General features: G+C 45.5%; 1 protein-coding gene across 1 annotated transcript in view; it reads left to right on the plus strand.

Moving 5' to 3' along the window:
- mrvi1 (murine retrovirus integration site 1 homolog) overlaps positions 1 to 16,565 on the plus strand; it is a 272,971-nt gene that overhangs the window by 56,558 nt on the left and 199,848 nt on the right. The window contains exons 10-11 of the mRNA XM_072271388.1: positions 2,363 to 2,468; positions 8,919 to 8,980. Coding sequence (XP_072127489.1) covers positions 2,363 to 2,468; positions 8,919 to 8,980 — 168 coding nt within the window. The remainder of the gene's footprint in view (positions 1 to 2,362; positions 2,469 to 8,918; positions 8,981 to 16,565) is intronic.

The raw sequence follows: 16,565 nt of genomic DNA on the forward strand, positions 1-16,565 counted from the left end.
TGCTGTACAGAATGTCGGTGAGGCCTCATCTGGAGTAACATACTGCATTTTGGTCACATCGTTATAGGAAGGATGAGCTCAAAATGGAAAGTGTGCGGAAAAGAGTTACGAGGATGTTGCCAGGACTGGAGAGACTGAGTTATAGGGAGAGGTTGACAAGGCTGGGTCTTTATTCTTTGGAGCATAAGAGAATGAGCAGTGATCTTGTAGACGTGGGTAAAATCATAAGGCGCACAGACAGGATTCAAGATTGTTTAATGTAATTTCCAGTACAGTAAACTCAGTTACAGAGAAAGGTTGAATAGGTTAGGACTTTATTCCCTGGAGTGTAGAAGTATGAGGGGAGATTTGATAGAGGTATATAAAATTATGTTGGGTATAGATAGAGTGAATGCAAGCAAGCTTTTTCCACTGAGGCAAGGGGAGAAAAAAACCAGAGGACATGGGTTAAGGGTGAGGGGGGAAAAGTTTAAAGGGAACATTGGGGGGGGGCTTCTTCACACAGAGAGTGGTGGGAGTATGGAATGAGCTGCCAGACGAGGTGGTAAATGCGGGTTCTTTTTTAACATTTAAGAATAAATTGGACAGATACATGGATGGGAGGTGTATGGAGGGATATGGTCCAGGTGCAGGTCAGTGGGACTAGGCAGAAAATGGTTCAGCACAGCCAAGAAGGGCCAAAAGGCCTGTTTCTGTGCTGTAGTTTCTATGGTTTCTACACAAGTGTAAAGGAGAACAAACTAACTTTTACTCTGGATCCGATGCAGCACACAAAAACACAATAAAATAAAGAGCACAATAATAATAAAAACACAATAAATATAAATGCTTAAGATATCTTTTACACACTGATTGATTGTGTGTCCATAAGGTGACCCTAGGCTGTACATAAAGTGAATGATAAGAAGTAATAAAGTAGTGGTCAAGATTGTAGGAGTACGGAACCAGCCTCCAGAAGGAGTGGTTCAGGCAGGTACGTTAGATATACTTAAGGAGCATGTGGACAAGTGTACGGATGACAAGCATTTAGAGGGATAAGCAATGTTCCCTTTAGTCTTTATTTACAGTTGTACGTACCAACCATTGATCTGAGCTGGAAATTTTTACATGGCCTGAAAACTGCATGGAACTTTAAATGATTTTTTTGTAATATGCATTGGTGTTCAGTGGGCTGGTGGTTTATTAACAATGAGCTACTGACTTCCATTCTGTGTTCATTGTTACAATTTGTAACAGTGCTGCAACTTGAAACACCGACAATATAAATATATTGAAGCTGTAAAATGTTTCAAGTAAAGTTTGTGGTACGTTATGTTGTGTTGTGTTATTTAGAAAATCTATAGATTACTGTATATTCATTAACACAATTAATCACAGGGTATTTCACAATTAACGTAGATTTCAAAACTATATTAACATTACATAAAGGAACATTCCATCTGCGCAACAACAAAGGCAATGTGCATGGGAGCATTTCAGTTACTGCATGGCCGTGCACCCATGCAGCTTAGAGGGAATAGTGGTGGGACAAAGGCTGAGAAATGGGATTAGCTTGAACATACATCTTGGTCGCATGAACACGTTTGGGGCAAAGGGCCTTTCTCCATGCTATACAGCTCGATGACCCTAAATCACGGCTGTATGTTCAGGCATTTAAAGAAAGAAATTCTAATACAGGCGACCTGACCCCCCCCCCCCCCAGCATTATAGATGTCTGGGTAACAGAAATTCACCCGTACAGGAGCCTCAGGTCCCACACCACCAGATTCAGGAACAGTTATTATCCCTCAGCCACCAGGCTCTTGAACCAGAGGGGAGAACTTCACTGGTCCCAACACTGAACTGATTCCATAACTTCTGCACTCACTTTCAAGAATTCTTCATCTCATGCTCTCTCTCAATATTTATTGCTTATTTATTTATTATGATTTGTCTGCCTTATTTCTTTTTGCACACTTTCATGTGTACCATTTTTCATTGATTCTAATTGTGTTTTTTTTGGTATTTACTATGAATGCCCACAAAAAATGAATCTCAGGGTTGTAAATGGCAACATATATGTACTTTGATAATAAATTTATTTTAAACTTTGAAAAATCTGAGATATAGAATCAATTGGTAACTTGGTAAGTTGGTTGATTATTGTCACATGTACCGACAGTGAAAAGCTGGTCTTGTACACTGTTCATACAGATCAGACCATTACACAGTGCATTGAGATAGAACAAGGGAAAACAATGACAGAATGCAGAATAAAGTGTAACAGCTACAGAGAAAGTGCAGTGCAGGTAAACAAAGATAAAATGTACAGTTGAAATGGTGGGCAACCTGTGACATCTAATGACTCTTTGCTCTGATCTAGACAATGGGATCCCATCCCTCTGTGCAACCCAGCACCAAGCAGAGCCCCAGAACATTGAACGGGGAGCTCCAGGCATGCCCATCCCCTGCGGAGAACGTCACAGATGGTAAGGACTGCCAGACTGACAAAACCCCATTCAACTCTACGCTGAAGAAATCTGATCGTCCTGCCCCTCTTCCCTGTGCCACTTTGACAATGTACCTTCGAGCAAGGCTCCATGTCCACCCAGGTTCCAGGGCGGCGCAGTGTTCCCCTTGTCCTTGGTCATTCAGGTCAGAGTGGCAAATGGGGCACATGTAAGAACAAATCATTTGTTGCAATTGGAGATTGGAGACCTTTCTCCACTCCCTGAATATTACTGATAGGACACAAGATACATAAACTTCATCCAATGTAGGGTTTCAGCTCTGCTTTTGTTGGTTTAAGCCCACCAAGACCTTGAGATAAACTATAGCTGGACGAGTGATTGTAGATGGAGTGTAATCTGCCTGGAGGTCAGTGAGCAGTGGGGTTCTGCAGGGATCTGTTCTAGGGCCCCCGCTCTTTGTGTTGTTTTAATAATTGACTTGGATGAGGAAGTACAAGAATAAATTAGTAAATTTAGATTAGATTATGAGAACACTCAGTCCTCTTTTATTGTCATTTAGAAATGCATACATGCATTAAGAAATGATACAATGTTTCTCTGGAGTGATATCACAGAAAACAGGACAAACCAAAGACTAACACTGACAGAACCACATAATTATGACATATAGTTACAGCAGAGCAAAGCAATACCATAATTTGATAAAGAACAGACCATAGACACAGTAAAAAAAGTCTCAAAGTCCCTGAGTCGATCGACTTCCGAGTCCCCAATAGCAGGCGGCAAAAGGGAGAAACTCCCTGCCATAAACCTCCAGGCACCGTCAACTTGCCGATACCTTGGAAGCAGCCAACCCCAGCCGAGCCTGAGTCCATCCGTCCGAAAACTTCGAGCTTCTGATCAGCCTCTCCGATACAGCTTCCCGAGTGCCATCCTCTGCCGAGCGCCTTCGACCTAGCCCCAGCCGCTGAAACACGCAAAGCCGAGGATTTTGGGGCCTTCAGCTCCGGAGATTCCAGTTACTACACAGTAGCAGCGGCAGCAAAGCAGGCATTTCAGAAGTTTCTCCAGATGTTCTGCTGTGCTCTCACGTTTGAAGATGATATGAAAGTTAGTGGTGTTGTAGATTGGAGGAAGGTATAGGGAGGATGGCAGAAACAGGTTTTTTCACACAGGGAGTGGTGGGTGTGTGGAATGTGCTGCCCGGGTGGCGGCAGAGGCACATACATTAGGGGCATCTAAGAAACTTTTAAATAGGCACATGGATGATAGAAGAAGGGAGGGCTATGCAGGAGGGGAGTGCTAGATTGATTTTGGAGTAAGTTGAAAGATCTGCACAACATTGTGGGCCGAAGGGCCTGTACTGATCTATGTTCTATAAGCACTGGTGCTAGTATTGAGGGAGCACTGACGGGTAGTACTGGGCCGTGGGGTGGTTTCTGGCTGTTGTAGGAGCTGTTCTGAAGGAGTTTGGCATCAGCAGAGAGATACATCTCTGAAGGAGCAAAATTGAAAGAGCACAGAGAAAATTTACAGGGATGTTGCTGGGACTTGAGAACCTGAGATGAAGGGAAAGGTTGAATAGGTTAGGACTTTATTTCTAGAATGTAGGAGATTTGATAGAGGTATACAAAATTATAAGCGGTAAATGTAAGTAGGCTTTTTCCACTGAGGATGGGTGAGACTCTAACTAGAGGTCATGGGTTAAGGTTGAAATGTTTAAGGGGAAGAGGAGAGGGAAACTTCCTCACTCAGAAGATGGTGAGAGTGTGGAGTGAGCTGCCCGTGAGGGGTCAATTTCAACATTTAAGAGGAGTTTGGATTGTTGCATGGATGGGAGGGATAGGGAGGGCTTTGTTCCAGGTGCCGGTCAATGAGACGAGGCAGATTAATGATTCAGCACAGTCTAGATGGAACAAAGGGCCTGTTGTATTGTATATGACTCTTTGACAACACCCATGAGAAGATCTTCTCCTTGGAAATTGGCCTCTCCTGAAGGCTCACATAATTAAAGAATTTAACGACTGTATAGTTACATGGGAGAACAGACTCCATTTTACCACGAGATTCTGCAGATGCCGGAAATCCAGACCCTGAGGATATGAACCTCGAGTTTGGAACAGCAGCAGGCCCTCAGGCCCTCAGGCCTGCCTGCCCTACGTGATCCCATTATAACCTCAGCTCCACATTCCCAGCTACCCCCAGTTACCTTTATACCTTTTGAGTTTCAAGTATTCATCCACCTCCATTTTCAAACACTTCGCTTCTTCTGCTCTTTGAGGGAGAGATTTCCAAATACTCAAGGTCCTCAACATTTTTGCTTTTGTAGTCATAGAACATAGAACAGTACAGCACAGTAGAGTGCCTTTGGCCCACATGTTGTGCCGACATTTTAACCTACTGTAAGATCAATCTAACCCTACCGTCCCACAGAGCCCTCCAATTTTCTATCATCCATGTGTCTATGAAACATCGCTAACGTATCTGCCTCCATCACTATTGCAGGCAAGGTGTTGCATACACTCCCCACTCTTTGTGTAAAAGAAGCCTCCCTCTGATATCCCCCCTATACTTCCTTCAATCACCATAAAGCCATGCCCCTTTGTATTAGCCATTTCTGTCCTGGGAAATGTCCAACCTTTTCTCACGAGAAAACTACAGAATTATACAAAGTTTGCGAGTTAATGACATTACTTCTTTTGGTAATGATAATCAGGTGTTAAATTTTTTACAGCATCTCATATTCCTGTGATTTTTTTTATATAAGTGGCAAATTACTCTGAAGTGCACCATGTGGACATTAACAGCTTTGCTGGGTTGAAAATATTGGTGTGTTGGAAGCAGTTCACAAAAGCTTTACCAGAATATACAGGTTTCTTGGACAAACTGACAGAGTACTTCTCAGCAGTTTTGGATTCCATACCTACGAAAGGATGTGCTGGCGTTGGAGAGGGTCCAGTGGAGGTTTATGAGAATGATACTGGGAATGAAAGGGTTAAGGTATGAGGAGTGTTTGATGGCGCTGGGTCTGCACTCACTGGAGTTTAGAAAAATGAGGAGAACTCATTGAAACTTATCGGATATTGAAAGACCTAGATAGAGTGAATGTGGAGACGATGTTTCCTTTAGTGGGGGAGTCTAGGACCAGAAGGCACAGACTCAGAATAGAAGGATGTCCATTTAGAATGGAGGTGAGGAGGAATTTCTTTAGCCAGAGGGTGGTGGATCTGTTTAATTCATTGCCACAGACAGCTGTGGAGACCAAGTCATTAGGTATATTTAAAGTGGAGGTTGATAGGTTTTTGATTAGTCAAGGCGTCAAAGGTGATGGGGGAAGGCAGGAGAATGATGTTGAAAGGGAAAGTAAATCAGCTATGATGCAATTACAGAGCAGACTTGATGGGACAAATGGCCTAATTCTGCTGCTATGTCTTATGAGCAGGGGAGCACACTTACAAGATAAGGAGGTAGCCATAGGGTGCATGGGAACAACTTCTCACAGGGGGAGGCGAATCTCTGCTCCATGGAGGGTCAAGGAGGCTGGCTCACTGCAGGTGTTTAAAGACCATTAGACATGGGAGCAGAATTAGGCCATTTGGCCCATCGAGCCAGCTCCACAAGGAGGAGTAGGGAGATAAATGTCTGGAAGATCAGGGCATTGAGGGCGACGTGGAATTGGTAGGAAGCAGGAGCTGATCTCTGGGAAGGTCAGCCATGGCCATATTGGAATGTATGTCAGGCTTGAGGCTTACTCTTGCTCCAATTTATTTGCATGCTTGCCATTAAAGATTAGCTTTATTTGTCACATGTACTGTACGTCAACCAGAGTGAAATGCATTGTTTGTGTCAAGGACCAACACAGTCTGAGGATGTGCTGGAGACAGCCCGCAAGTTTCAGGTGCCAACATTGCATGTCCACGACTCACTAACCCCACCCTGTATGCCTTTGGAATGTGGAAAAACTAGAGCATCCAGAGGAAACCCACTCGTTGACAGGGAGAACAAACAAACTCCTTACAGACTGTGGTGAGAACTGACCTGCGATCGCTGGGACGGTCAAGTGTTGCACTAACCACTATGCTACCACGCCACCCAAGTGACCAGCCCTTGCTTCTATTTCTGACGTTCTCGTCTGTAGAATAATTAAACTTCTTTCTTGCATCAGCTCCAGGCCCTTTGCATCCTCCTTGCAGTTAGATGACCAAAATTAGACACAATACTGGTTCCTGTAGATTTTAGAAAATTTGAGATAATTCTGTGTAGACAGGAAACTGAATATTCCCACAACTTGATTACTATTAAATTAGCAGTGAAGCCTAACACTGGGAATAACTGCAGCCATCAAGGACATTTATACAGAAAAGTGCCAGAAAAAGGCCAGCAATGTCATGAAGGAACCCACCCACCCTGCCCATGGACTGTTTGTCCCATTCCCATATGTAGCATCCATGTCAGGACCACCAGACTCAAAAACAGTTACTTTCTCCAAGCAGTAAGGCTGATCAACACCACCCACTAACCCACCCTCCACACTCCTCAACTGCCACTACTTTATCATTTCCTGTCAGTTGAGTCACCTTATGTCCAGACACTTCTGTGCTTTCCACCACTTTATGGATAGACAATCAATCTATGCAAATGAGCTATCTTGTGTCATAGAGTCATAGAACACTACAGCACAGAAACAGGCCCTTTGGCCCATCTAGTCTGTGCTGAAACATCAATCTGCCTAGTCCCATTGACCTGCACCTGGACCACAGCATATAAATATGCAATACATACAAATATGTATTCATATCTATTTTTATTATTATTCTGTTCTTTATCATTTTTTGTACTACATCAGGTTCAGAGTAACAATAATTTTGTTCTCCTTATGCTTGTGTATTTGAAGTGACGTTAAACAACCTTGAATCTTGTGAGGAACAGGCTATGGCCCGATTGAGCTCTTTGATGTATTTTATGACGAAATTATGATTGAGGTGTTTTGGAGTGAGAATGGACATGATATGTATGTTTGGTGTTGGCCGGCACTGGACAACAGAGAGTAGCTTTAAATCTCGACCCTTACTGTTGGCAGGGTGATGTGGGGGAGATGCTGGAGGAACTCAGCAGGTCAGGTAGTATCTATGGAAATGAATGAACAGTCGACGAGTCAGGCCGAGACCCTTCGTCAGGCAGAAGGAAGAAGCCAGAATAAGAAGGTGGGGGGGGGGAAGGAGAACAAGCTGGAAGGTGATAGGTGAAGACAGGTGGGGGGGAGGGGCAAAGTAAGAAGCTGGCAGGTGATAGGTGGAAAAGGTAAAGGGCTGAAGAGGAAGGAACCTGATTTAGAGAGGAGAGTGGAGAAAGAGAAGGAAGGGGGAGGTGAGGAGAAGAGGTAAGAGTCCACAGTGCAGACCTGAGGAAGAGGGAAGGCGAAGGGTAAAAAGTTACCAGAAGTTGGAGAAATCGATGTTCATGCCATCAGGTTGGAGGCTACATAAAAGAGGTGTTGGTGCCTCAGCCTGAACGTGGCCTCATCGTGGCAGTAAAAGAGGACTGGCATGTTGGAATGGGGATGGGAAGTAGAATTAAAATGGTAAATCCGGCTCTTTGTGGATGGAGTGGAACTGCTCAACAAAGTGGTCCCCCAACCTACGTCAGGTCTCACCAACGTGGAGCATTTCTTTACACCCGGGGTTGGTGGGAACTGGGAGTTCTCTCCTCTCAACAGCTCGGAGAGGGACAGAAGGCTTCATTGTCGATGGAGCCAGACATCAAAAGAAAACTGATTAAACAGGGCAGTGGCATAATTCAAACAGTATTTGTGCTCTGTAATATTAACGAAGGGCCTTTTAAATAGGGATCAAAGTTAACAGCAAAACTGTTAATGTCCAAATGACGTATTTCTGAATTATTTTCCCTTTATTATACTAAGAGGAGTAATCTGAATCTGAATCTGAATCGGGTTTTGTAACACTGGCATACGTCGTGAAATTTGTTCTTTTGTGGCAACAGTACATTGCCATGTGTAATAATAAAAAACTATAAATCGCACTAAGAAATATATGTAAAATATAAATTAAATGAGTAGTGCGAAAAGGGATGGAAAAATGGTGAGGTGGTGTACATCAATCTATTAGGGTCATGAGACCTTGTAACAATCTAACAGCTGATTATCATTACTGAAAGAGGTTGAGTACCATCAGTAATTTACATCTCTCTGATTGGTTGTGTACAGTTGCCTGGTAATTGTTGCTGTGGGTTATACAAGGCAGCAGTCACAAGAGATGAGAGATATTGTACAGCTTCATATAACTGTTTCACCTGCACACCAGTTCACCCTACTCCTGTCCCGAGTGTGTCATCGTCTTTAGACACCTCGTCCATGTTCACTTTGAAGAGACGTTGGATGGCTGATCTCACCTGGGGAGGGGGAAACCTTGGTTCTGTGTGAGATGCTAACCTAAGATCTGATTCCCACAGGGAGGATAGCCCAGTCTCTACAGGAGAGTGTGCATGAGGGCAACAGCTGCAGTGCGATTAGGGTAAGCTCCATTTGTATTGAAAAATTTGGTAAATTGGTTTATTGTCATCACGTTGGAATTGGTTGATTACTGTCTCATGTACCAAGATACAGCAGAAAACTTGTCTTGCGTACTGTCCATACAGAACAGATCATTACACAGTGCATTGGGGTAGAACAAGGTAAAACAATAACAGAATGCAGAATGAAGTGTAACAGCTGCAGAGAAAGTGCAAAGCAGGTAGCCAAAAGGTGTAAGGTCATAATAAGGTAGATTGTGAGGTCAAGAGTCCATTTTATCATACTTGGGAACCATTCAATAGTCTTATAACATTAAGATAGAAGCTGTCCTTAAGCCTAGTGGTACGTGGTTTCAGGCTTTTGTATCTTCTGCCCAGTGGGAGAGGTGGAAAGGGAGATTGTCTGGGGTGGTGGGGTCTTTGATTACGCTGCTGCTTTACTGAGGCAGCAAGAAGTGTAGACAGAGTCTGTGGAGGGAAGGCCGGTTCCTGTGAAGTGCTGAGCTGTGTCCACAACCCTGCAGTTTATCACGGTCACGGGCAGAGCAGTTGCCATACCAAGTGGTAATGTATCTAGATAGGATGCTTTCTGTGGTGCATTGATAAAAATTGGTGAATGTTGATGGGGACATACTGAATTTCTTTAATCTCCTGAGGTAGTCAAGGTGTTGATTCAACCCAAAAAATTTTTGAAAGGCTGAGACTGTTCTCATTGGAGCAAAGGAAAATGAAGAGTGACTTTGCTCATGTTCCATAAAACCATAGCTGACATCGTGCTTTGCATTTTCCTACCCCATCCCATGAGTCAAACTCCATTGACTTCAGCCTTGGATGCACTGGGTGACTGAGTTTCGGGGGGGGGGGGGAGTTTTCCAACTTCTCATTTCAGTCCCAAGTGGCCAACCCTTCCTGCAGAGAACCCTGGCTCCAGGTTCTTTGGCTGAGCAAACAACATGCCATGGTCATGCTAATGGACAACACACGAGCAGGCTCTTCAGTTCAGCAGGGGCTGGTTATTTAGAGCAGGGGTTCCCAACCCAGGGTCCAACATTCCCTCTGAGGCAGTGATCCCCAACCTCCAGGCCGCGGACCGATATATTGCTGCGAAGAATGCAGCGGTGCAGCGGTACCTGAACGCACCCAGTACATCTTTAAGAAAAAAGCCGAAATAAACAAGCTAATTAATTAGGTGCCGCCTGGCATGTAAACGTCGGCCCCATCTAACTTGTTTATTTTGGCTTTTTGCTTAAAGATGTGCTGGGTGCGTTCTGGCTACCGCTGCACCCCTGCATTCTTTGCGGCAATGTATCGGTCCGTGGCCTGGAGGTTGGGGACCACTGCTCTGAGGTGAGCATGCGCACGTGCACGCACACACCTTGTGTTACTGACACACAAAGATATTTAAACTGCGCACAAAAGTTGTCACCCTCTACCTCATTGGCATGTTAGGTATATTTCACCATCGTACACAATCACATTTCCTTTTCCGGTTTCTGATGCGGACGGTGTTGGCAACTTGGAGTTTGCGACGATTTGTCTGCAGATTTTAGAACTGGCTTACTTATAGTTTTTATTGAAGAAATTGTTCAGTGCACGCAGGTTGTTGTCACTGGGCAAAAAAAATTACACAGCGCAAGATCTTTGCACATACTGTAATCATTCCAGATTAGAGGGAACACTGCTGGGGTCCATGGATCCCTTACTCGATGGCATTGGTCCATGGCTTAAAAAGGGTTGGGAACCCCTGATTTAGAGATACAGCACGGAACAGGACTTTCTGGCCCAATGACCCACACTGCCCAGCAACCCACCCATTCAACCTTAGCCTAGCCACAGGACAGTTTGCAAAGACCAGTTGACCACCTTTGGACTGTGGGAGGAAACTGGTGCACTGAGAGGAATCCCACGCCTTCACGGGGAGGACGTACAAACTTCCTTGGAGAAGATGCCAGAATCGAAGTCCGAACTCTGACGGCCCAAGCTGCCTGGACGCAGTGCAGGTCTGGTCCCCCCGGTACAGGAAGGATGCAGAGGCTCTGGAAAGGGAACAGAGGAAGGTCACCAGGATGCTGCCTGGATTGAGAGAGATGTAGGAGACATTGGACAAACTTTCCCTTGAGTGGGGGAAGTTGAGAGGAGTCTAGATAGAAGTTTATAAAATTTTAAGAGGCAGATATGGAGTGGAAACTCAGTCCTTTTCCAAAGCAGAAATGTAGATTACTAGAGGGGATAACTTGAAGATGAGGGGTGAAAGTTCAAAAGGGATGTGTGGGCAAAGCTTTTTTTTGCATAAAGCCCTCAAAGTTGCAGTCCAAATTGATAGGGTGGCAAAGGGGTATATAGTGTATTGGCCTTAGTTAGAGAGTGGAGTTTAAGAGCCACGAGGTAATGTTGTAGTTCTATAAAACCCCTGTTGGACCATAGGTGGAATAGTGTGTTCAATTCTCTTCCCCTTATTATAAGAAGGATGTGGAAGCTTTAGAGGGGATGTAGAGGAGATTTACTGGGATGTTATATGGATTAGAGAGTATGTCTTATGAGGAAAGGTTGAGTGAGTTACAGTTTTCCTCTTTGGGACAAAGGAGGATGAGAGGTGACTTGATGGAGGTGTACAAGATGATAAGAAACATAGATCGAGTTGAAAGCCAGCTTTTTCCCAGGGTGGAAATGGCTAACATGTGGTAGCATAATTTTAAGGTGATTGGAGAAAGTCGGGTAGGTTCTTTCACAGTGAGTGGTGGGTGCATGGGACATGTTGCCAGGGGCAGTGATAGAGGCAGATGCATTAGGGACTCTTGGATGGACACATACGTAGATGATAGAAAACTGGAAGGCTGCAATATGTCGGAGGGAAGGGTGCGATTGATGTTGGAGTAGGTTAAAAGCTCAGTACAACATTGTGGGCCGAAGGGTCTGTACTGTGCTGTACTATTCTACGTCTGTCTATTTATTTATTTAGAAACAGGCCCTTCTGGCCCTTTGAGCTGCACCACCCAGCAACCCACCTATCTAACCTAGCCTAATCACAGGACAATTTACTCACCGGTGCATCTTTGGACTGTGGGAGGAAACCAGAGCACCCGGAGGAAACCCTCACACACAGTTCACAGAGAGAACGTATAAACTCCTTACAGATGTCGCTGGAACTGAACTCCAAACTCCATAATGCCCTGCGCTATAATAGAGGCTCACTAATCGCTGTGTTATTATGGGGCCCTGTATCGTCTATCGAGTGGTGGGTGTCTGGGGCCCCGTATCGTCTATTGAGTGGTGGGTGTCTGGGTGCCTGTATACTCTATCGAGTGGTGGGTGTCTGGGGCCCTGTATCGTCTATCGAGTGCTGGGTGCCTAAATAGACTATCGAGTGGTGGATGTCTGGGGCCCTGTATCGTCTATCGAGTGGTGGGTGTCTGGGGCCCTGTATCGTCTATCGAGTGGTGGGTGCCTGGGTGCCTATATAGACTATCGAGTGGTGGGTGCCTGGGTGCCTATATAGACTATCGAGTGGTGGGTGCCTGGGTGCCTATATAGACTATCGAGTGGTGGGTGTCTGGGTGCCTATATAGACTATCGAGTGGTGGGTGTCTGGGTGCCTATATAGACTATCGAGTGGTGGGTGTCTGGGTGCCTATATAGACTATCGAGTGGTGGGTGCCTGGGGCCCTATATCGTCTATCGAGTGGTGGGTGCCTGGGTGCCTATATCGTCTATCGAGTGGTGGGTGCCTGGGTGCCTGTATCGTTTATCGAGTCAGGGGAGCAGACAGGAGATTTTGTGGACGTGAGAAGGACACCCGCATGGTTTGTTGCCTCCCGGGTACCAGGGTCCAGGATGTCTTTGACTGGGTGCACAACATCCTGGTATGAGAGGGAAAGCAACCAGAAGTCGTGATACATGTTGGGACCAACGACACAGGCAGGAAGAGGGATGAGGTCCTGAAGTGTGGGTTTCGGGAACTAGGCAGACGGCTGAAGAACAGGACCTCAAGGGTGGCGTTCTCAGGATTGCTGCCAGTGCTACGTGACAGAGATGGTGAGAATTGGAGGAGATGGCAGTTGAATGCGTGGCTGAGGAGTTGGTGCAGGGAGCAGGGTTTTAGATTTTTAGATCATTGGGATCTCTTCTGGAGAAGGTGGGACCTGTACAGATTGGATGGGTTGCACCTGAACTCGAGGGGGAGCAATATACTTGCAGGTAGGTTTGCTAGCATGGTTCGGGAGGGTTTAAACTAATTTGCGAGGGGGTTGGGACCCAGAGCGATAGAGCAGTAAAAGAAGTGCATGGAGTAAAGCCAGATCTAACACACAGAGAGGCTTTGAGGAAAGAGAAGCAGAATAAACGGTGTAAAGACAGTAAGGTAGAAGGGCTGAAATGTGTGTACCTCAATGCGAGAAGCATCAGGAACAAAGGTGATGAACTGAGAGCTTGGATACATACATGGAATTATGATGTAGTGGCCATTACAGAGACTTGGTTGGCACCAGGGCAGGAATGGATTCTCAATATTCCTGGATTTCAGTGCTTTAAAAGGGATAGAGAGGGGTGAAAAGGGGAGGAGGGGTGGCATTACTGGTCAGGGATACTATTACAGCTACAGAAAGGGTGGGTAATGTAGCAGGATCCTCTTTTGAGTCAATATGGGTGGAAGTCAGGAACAGGAAGGGAGCAGTTACTCTACTGGGGGTATTCTATAGGCCCCCTGGTAGCAACAGAGATACAGAGGAGCAGATTGGGAGGCAGATTTTGGAAAGGGTGCAAAAATAACAGGGTTGTTATCATGGGTGACTTTAACTTCCCTAATATTGATTGGCACCTGATTAGTTCCAAGGGTTTAGATGGGGCAGAGTTTGTTAAGTGTGTCCAGGATGGATTCCTGTCACAGTATGTGGACAGGCCGACTAGGGGGAATGCCATACTAGATCTAGTACTAGGTAATGAACCGGGTTAGGTCACAGATCTCTCAGAGGGTGAGCATCTGGGGGATAGTGACCACCGCTCCCTGGCCTTTAGCATTATCATGGAAAGGGATAGAATCAGAGAGGACAGGAAAATTTTTAATTGGGGAAAGGCAAATTATGAGGATCTAAGGCTAGAACTTGCGGGTGTGAATTGGGATGATGTTTTTGCAGGGAAATGTACTATGGACATGTGGTCGATGTTTAGAGACGTCTTGCAGGATGTAAGGGATAAATTTGTCCTGGTGAGGAAGATAAAGAATGGTAGGGTGAAGGAACCATGGGTGACAAGTGATGTGGAAAATCTAGTCAGGTGGAAGAAGTCAGCATACATGAGGTTTAGGAAGCAAGGATCAGATGGGTCTATTGAGGAATATAGGGAAGCAAGAAAGGAGCTTAAGAAGGGGCTGAGAAGAGCAAGAAGGGGGCATGAGAAGGCCTTGTCGAGTAGGGTAAAGGAAAACCCCAAGGCATTCTTCAATTATGTGAAGAACAAAAGGATGACAGGAGTGAAGGTAGGACCGATTAGAGATAAAGGTGGGAAGATGTGCCTGGAGGCTGTGGAAGTGAGCGAGGTCCTCAATGAATACTTCTCTTCGGTGTTCACCAATGAGAGGGAACTTGATGATGGTGAGGACAATATGAGTGAGGTTGATGTTCTGGAGCATGTTGATATTAAGGGAGAGGAGGTGTTGGAGTTGTTAAAATACATTAGGACAGGTAAGTCCCTGGGGCCTGACGGAATATTCCCCAGGCTGCTCCACGAGGCAAGAGAAGAGATTGCTGAGCCTCTGACTAGGATCTTTATGTCCTCGTTGTCCATGGGAATGGTACCGGAGGATTGGAGGGAGGTGAATGTTGTCCCCTTGTTCCAAAAAGGTAGTAGGGATAGTCCGGGTAATTATAGACCAGTGAGCCTTACGTCTGTGGTGGGAAAGCTGTTGGAAAAGATTCTTAGAGATAGGATCTATAGGCATTTAGAGAATCATGGTCTGATCAGGGACAGTCAGCTGGCTTTGTGAAGGGCAGATCGTGTCTAACAAGCCTGATAGAGTTCTTTGAGGAGGTGACCAGGCATATAGATGAGGGTAGTGTAGTGGATGTGATCTATATAGATTTTAGTAAGGCATTTGACAAGGTTTCCGCACGGTAGGCTTATTCAGAAAGTTAGAAGGCATGGGATCCAGGGAAGTTTGGCCAGGTGAATTCAGAATTGGCTTGCCTGCTGAAGGCAGAGAGTGGTGGTGGAGGGAGTACATTCAGATTGGAGGATTGTGACTAGTGGTGTCCCACAAGGATCTGTTCTGGGACCACTACTTTTCGTGATTTTTATTAACGACCTGGATGTGGGGGTAGAAGGGTGAGTTGGCAAGTTTGCAGATGACACAAAGGTTGGTGGTGTTGTAGATAGTGTAGAGGATTGTCAAAGATTGCAGAGAGACATTGATAGGATGCAGAAGTGGGCTGAGAAGTGGGAGATGGAGTTCAACCCGGAGAAGTGTGAGGTGGTACACTTTGGAAGGGCAAACTCCAAGGCAGAGTACAAAGTAAATGGCAGGATACTTGGTAGTGTGGAGGAGCAGAGAGATCTCGGGGTACATGTCCACAGATCCCTGAAAGTTGCCTCACAGGTGGATAGGGTAGTTAAGAAAGCTTATGGGGTGTTAGCTTTCATAAGTCGAGGGATAGAGTTTAAGAGTCGCGATGTAATGATGCAGCTCTATAAAACTCTGGTTAGGCCACACTTGGAGTACTGTGTCCAGTTCTGGTCACCTCACTGTAGGAAGGATGTGGAAGCATTGGAAAGGGTACAGAGGAGATTTACCAGGATGCTGCCTGGTTTAGAAAGTATGCATTATGATCAGAGATTAAGGGAGCTAGGGTTTTACTCTTTGGAGAGAAGGAGGATGAGAGGAGACATGATAGAGGTGTACAAGATAATAAGAGGAATAGATAGAATGGATAGCCAGCGCCTCTTCCCCAGGGCACCACTGCTCAATACAAGAGGTCATGGCTTTAAGGTAAGGGGTGGGAAGTTCAAGGGGGATATTAGAGGAAGGTTTTTTACTCAGAGAGTGGTTGGTGCATGGAATGCACTGCCTGAGTCAGTGGTGGAGGCAGATACACTAGTGAAGTTTAAGAGACTACTAGACAGGTATATGGAGGAATTTAAGGTGGGTGGTTATATGGGAGGCAGGGTTTGAGGGTCGGCACAACATTGTGGGCCGAAGGGCCTGTACTGTGCTGTACTATTCTATGTTCTATGATTGGTGGGTGTCTGGGGCCCTGTATCGTCTATTGAGTGGTGGGTGCCTGGGCCCTTGTATCGTCTATCAAGTGGTGGGTGTCTGGGTTCAGGGTCGGGGTAGGGGAGTAAGCGATTACAAGTGAGCTGTTCAAGAGGCTTTTTAACAGACAGGGAACGTAGGGACATGGATCACATGCCGGCAGAAGGGATTGGTTGAACTTGACACTCTGCTTAGCTCAGGCATTGCAGGTGTACAACCTGTTCCATGTCCATACATCCAAGCTCAGGGCTCTTTTATCTGCATTAAGGCCAGAGCTTTCTCTGCCTGACAGTTCAAGGACTTGACTAGATGCTTCTGAAATGTGAGAGTATCTGGCTCCATCA

The sequence above is a fragment of the Mobula birostris genome, chromosome 11, assembly GCF_030028105.1.
Source record: "Mobula birostris isolate sMobBir1 chromosome 11, sMobBir1.hap1, whole genome shotgun sequence".
Classification (NCBI taxonomy): Eukaryota; Metazoa; Chordata; class Chondrichthyes; order Myliobatiformes; family Myliobatidae; genus Mobula; species Mobula birostris.